At 36.0% G+C, this 5,074-nt stretch overlaps 1 protein-coding gene across 4 annotated transcripts; it reads left to right on the forward strand.

Moving 5' to 3' along the window:
• Positions 1 to 554: 554 nt before the first annotated feature.
• Positions 555 to 4,724, forward strand: LOC141815559 (threonine--tRNA ligase, mitochondrial 1-like). Of its 4 annotated transcripts, none has more exons than XR_012600562.1 (5): positions 555 to 1,343; positions 3,290 to 3,349; positions 3,487 to 3,575; positions 4,009 to 4,081; positions 4,551 to 4,724. XR_012600562.1 is itself a non-coding variant. In XM_074703508.1 (5 exons), the coding sequence occupies exons 1-4, from the start codon at positions 1,260 to 1,262 to the stop codon at positions 4,036 to 4,038; spliced, it is 288 nt and encodes a 95-aa protein (XP_074559609.1). In that variant the 5' UTR covers positions 555 to 1,259; the 3' UTR covers positions 4,039 to 4,081; positions 4,551 to 4,724. The 4 variants fall into 4 exon arrangements, 3 of the variants coding, with proteins under 3 accessions (XP_074559609.1, XP_074559610.1, XP_074559607.1); XM_074703508.1 differs by having other exon boundaries at positions 3,462 to 3,575; XM_074703509.1 differs by lacking the exon at positions 4,009 to 4,081 and having other exon boundaries at positions 3,462 to 3,575; positions 4,310 to 4,724.
• The last annotated feature ends 350 nt before the right edge of the window (positions 4,725 to 5,074 follow it).

Genomic DNA, 5,074 nt, shown 5'->3' on the forward strand with positions numbered 1-5,074 from the left:
TTTATTTTGCCGTAGGCATAGTTAGTAGATATCAAAGTAACCCAGGACAGGGGCATTGGACTGCGATAAAACATATATTAAAGTACTTGAGAAGGACTAGAGATTATATGTTGGTTTACCAAGTAGATCATTTGCTTCCTGTGGGTTACATGGATTCTGACTTCCAATTAGATAGGAATAGCAGTAAATCTACTTCGGGGTATGTGTTTACTTTGGGAGGTGGAGCCACACTACTAGAAAAAACCTAATACATAACGCTAGAACGATAATAGTTTTTGTCAAAAGTGTTGTCTTTTTTTATTTAACAACATTTTTAGTTAAAAACGTTGTCTTTTAAAAATTAGAGATAATATTTTTTTCAAAAAATATTATCTATTAGCATTTTTTTGGGGGTCAAAGACAATGCTTTTTCAGAAAGTGTTGTCTATTAGCACTTTTTTTAATCAAAGACAACTATTTTTTAAAAAGTATTGTGTTTGATGATATTTTATATCGAGGTCATCACCATATCCATCCACTCGTTTCCCTCCGCTTCGCTCTTCAAAGTCTGAACCCTAGTGAATCTCATTGCCTCTCTCACCTTCCACACCGCTACCCTCTCTGGAATCACCATCGATGAGGCCTCCGACCACCATCCGCTTCAGGTTTTGATTGCCATCCATGAGAAAACAAAAGGAAAGAAAGCTAGGGTTTAATTAAAACTTGCGTTTGTGTAGCTCCTCAAAAAACCCGATTGTGAGTTCTGTCCCCCCGTCGCGCACCGTGCTTCCTCTGCTTCTTCCCAACCGCAGCAGATGGTGACTTCCGAAGGCCTGTGGAACCCTAGCAGGCGGCGAAGGTGGTGAAGGTGTAACCCTAGCTCCCACCGGCCTTTTGCCTCTTCCATCGATCGGAGCCGAAGCAGACGGCGACTTCCAAAGGCCCGTGGAAACCTAGCCGACGGCGAAGGTGGTGAAGGTGCAACTCTAGCTGCCACCGACCCTTCGCCTCTCCCAACGATCGGAGCCGAAGCTGTCGGTTCTTCTTCTTCCCGAGAGGTTGCCACTTTTGCGGAGGAGATTGCCGGAATCAAGCACTTCCTTCCCTGTTCTTCTCCCACGTCGTTCGCCATCCGTCTAGAGACGAGTCGTCGCCTGCTCGAGCATCTTCTCGGGGTGAACACCGCTGGCCAAGGGCCACATCCCAGTGCTCTGCTTCTCCTGATCGTGGACTGTAGTGGCCTGACGACGGTGGATGGCTGTGGTGACTTAAGGCGGTGGATGGCTGTGGTGGCTGAAGGCGGTGGATGGCTGTGGCGGCTGACCAAAAATGCTGAATTGCTTATTTTTGCTAGGAAGGCCAAGGTAATCCCTTTGCACTAGAGTAGCACAGATTTAACTTATTTTTATAACTTAAAAGTCTTATATTCTGTTCTTTTGTTTTTTTTTAATTCATATATTATGCTAGCGCTACCATAATTTGGTGCCTGATGGATATTTGGTCATGTATTTTCATTAGCTTTGTACTTTCGGAGGTAAAATTATGTACAGCTCTAGCACCAGCTATTTAGTGACACTTTGTTTTTGAAGTAATGCGGAATGGGATAAAATAAAGCTAATCTATGTTTGGTTAATTAGATTGGATTGAGATCAGTGGGTGATCTGTCTCTGAACATTCTAAAGATTTTATTTTCTTGAGCATTTCAGGAGTACATTTTTTAATATTATTATTGAAGGGGAAATGCTGATTCCAACTATGCAGTTATACTGCCCCCATTGTAAGTCTTTGCTAGAAAGAGACACGACCACTTAAGTTACAATGTAGAGCTTAGACTATAGATTCTATGGAGATAGAGATACTCAGTAATCAGTAGGATCTTAACTTTGTAAAGTTTACCATACTAAATCATCAATTGATGTGCATTCTAAATACGCCTCTGCTATCTTATTTGCACTGCAAATTTCCTTCTTGCAACTTGTATACAATGCATTCTCTAGCTTTTTAGAAATCGTCTCTTCCTGCAACTGAATGCCGCTGCTCCCAACACCTGGAAGATAAATCCTCAAGTGTTGTAGGTTGCAGCAGTAGTTTTTTAGAAATTATAAAATTCCAATACACATGAAATGTCTGAGATGAATTATTAAGCAGACACCACTTGAATTTTGCCAAAGGGATTGTGAAAACCTGTGTGGATAATGCTTCCTTACTCTGACTTGATAAGCGGCCAACAATCGACTTGATAGTGGTCCTAACCTATCTAATGATTCCTCACTTGTGACACTAGAATTTTTAATTGAGCCATTATACTTAATTCCGGAAGAGCCTCTTGATACTATCCCTTTTAAAATATATCCAATATGGCATTAATTAATCACGTAACTAGCAAAATTCTTTACTAGATTTAGTGACAGATCTAGCATGCCATTAATCATATCCTAAAATAATAAATTCACACACTATCCTAACTGCAAAATTAAATTAATAAAAGAACAAATTAGAAATGTGGATTTTTCTCTAATGGTTTGCTAGCTTTGTTTGTAGCCATTCATTCTTAGTGCAATTGGTAAAATAATTATCTTTATGCATAGGAACTACCAAACAGAACTAAGTTATATATGGTGAGGCACTAATCAAAGCCACATGGATTTACCATTTTCTTGTCCATTGCTGTATTGATTTGCATCCGCTCCCTGAAGTAAGGATTGCACAACACACTATTAATTATTTAATCAGTAATATTAGTTAAGATTACTTTCAGTACAGTTGTATATTGCTATTGCACTTTTAGTTGTAATGTGATCTGCATCTGCTCCCTGTTCATGTTGTTTAGGTTTGTTTGCTGCCACACTTGGAGATTGGAGATTGTTATCCATACATGGAACACACACTAGTTAAATACTGACATGACACCTGTATTAAAAAGGAAAAGCAGTAGGAGCACACACTAGTTCCCTTCTTTTTTCATTAGTTAATTCTGACAATCAAGGTAAATTATTCTGTGGTTGACTATTACTAGCAAAATCTTCTTCAACATTGTCTATAATATTCCCTTTCTTATGTTGGCATTAAGGTAAATGGAACTCTCTGGGACATGACAAGACCTCTTGAAGGTGACTCAGACCTTAGGTTGTTTAAATTTGATGACAATGAGGGGCGTGACACCTTTTGACATTCTAGTGCTCACATTCTAGGACAAGTACTATTGTATTGAGTCTCGTTTCTTAGTTCTGTATAAACAATGTGAAATTAGCACAGTTACACACGATAAATGAAATTAACTATCATATGGCTATTGCTTGTGTCATTATAGTCCCTTGAGATGGAGTATGGATGCAAGCTATGCATTGGACCATGTACTACAAGAGGAGAGGTGATTACAATGTTTGGTTGTCTTCTAATTTTGAAGCACTTTCTCTGCCACTAATTGCTACTTTTTCTTTTTTTTTTTCTTGTCCTTCACCTTGTCTGGATAATATTTAAAGACATCTTGGCTCACAATCTTGCAAGGTTTCTACTATGATGCTTTCTATCATGACTTGACATTGAACAAGGAGAATTTTAACCAAATTCAGTCTCGGGCAAGCAAAGCTGTTGGGGTATGATTTATTTAAGTATTATATGTTGCCTGATAATGTTTTACATAATTGGTAATTTCTCTTGTTTTCTCTATTTTTTTGGCATTTGAATCCTTTTCTAACAACATTATTTAATATTCTTAAGATATATAGGCTAAGAAAAAGTTGTCCCAACTAAAGGAACGCTTTTACTTTATATTCTGATACAAGCACGTCTAATTATCTAATCCAGAGGCTTTTCACTGTAATGTAGTTTGAATAAAAGTAATACTAGATATTTACCTTTAATATTGATTGATTAAAATAAATACTATATATTTACCTTATGTGGAAAATATAATACAACACTGAAAATTTTTTTTGTATATATCTTGTTAAAAGGAATGCTAAATATTTACCTTATGTGGAAAATGTACGACAACACTGAATGTTCTGTTTCATATTTTGTTCCAAGAAAAATAAGCATTTGAGAGAATCAAGGTGACAAGGGATCAAGCGCTTGAAATATTTGCTGAAACAAATTCAAGGTAATTGAGTAATTCCTTTGGAACAAGGTACATGTTACTACTCGTCAATAACATGATGGTTTGAGGATGTGTTTAATGGTTTCTTTTACTGAAAGAAAACACACCGTGTAAAATTTGGATAGCTAATTAATCATAATGATAAAAAAAACATTTTTGTGATCTTGTGTCATTTTATTTTCAACATTAGTGATTTGTAATTTGTATATTAAGCTTTTGTGATGCATGCAGGTAGAAATCATCAATGAGTTAACTTGAGGATAAGACAATCATCACTGTATATAGATGTGGCCCTCTTCCTTCTGATCACTCTTCCTTTCTCTAGCTCATTTTCTTTCCCTTCTTCATTCACTAGTAAACATATTTTAATAATCATGAGTTATTTTATTATATATATATATGAGCTAAAAGCCACTGTTATCTTGTGTTGTGCATGTAGTAACTTAACTAAAATATATGTGATCTTTGGCAGGCTGATCAGTTGCACAAAACTGTTGAATGGGTACACACTTAGGACACAAAGGTTTTGAACGTACATGGGGTTGTTTTTTTGAGACACACAGGTTTTGACTTTTGTATGCTAAACTTGGATGCAATGGATTATTACTACGACTTCTGTAAATTTAACTTGAATGTAATGGATTATTACTGCAACTTTTGTAGACTTAACTTCGATATAATGGATTTTGTACTTTCATAGTAAATATAGGCAATGATTTTGTATATGGAAAATATAATGATTTTTATTTATTGCTAAAAATATATATTTCATTTCAAAAGATAATACTTTTTTAAATGTGAATTAAGAATAAAACAACGCTTTTTAAACGTCCTAGAATTCAAGTAGTTTGAAACAAAATCACAACACTTTTTATACGTTGCTAAATGTGTTGTCGTACCCACAAAAAATAACGCTTTTAAGCATTGTCATTATTACCACGGACAACGCTTTTTAAACGTTGCAAAAAGTATTGTCGATGTTAACAAAGATAACGC

The sequence above is a fragment of the Curcuma longa genome, chromosome 21 (genome assembly GCF_044706935.1).
Source record: "Curcuma longa cultivar G26 ecotype Majalengka, Jawa Barat chromosome 21, ITB_CL_G26_1.1, whole genome shotgun sequence".
Taxonomy (NCBI): Eukaryota; Viridiplantae; Streptophyta; class Magnoliopsida; order Zingiberales; family Zingiberaceae; genus Curcuma; species Curcuma longa.

What these genes read in the sequence shown, in the direction of transcription:
- LOC141815559 (XM_074703506.1), top strand. Translation starts at nt 1,260, where the DNA reads ATGGCTGTGGTGGCTGAAGGCGGTGGATGGCTGTGGCGGCTGACCAAA. An exon ending in TTTTTGCTAGGAAGGCCAAG is followed by an intron (nt 1,344 to 3,289) that starts GTAATCCCTTTG and finishes GTGTCATTATAG; the next exon opens with TCCCTTGAGATGGAGTATGG. An exon ending in GGGCAAGCAAAGCTGTTGGG is followed by an intron (nt 3,576 to 4,550) that starts GTATGATTTATT and finishes GATCTTTGGCAG; the next exon opens with GCTGATCAGTTGCACAAAAC.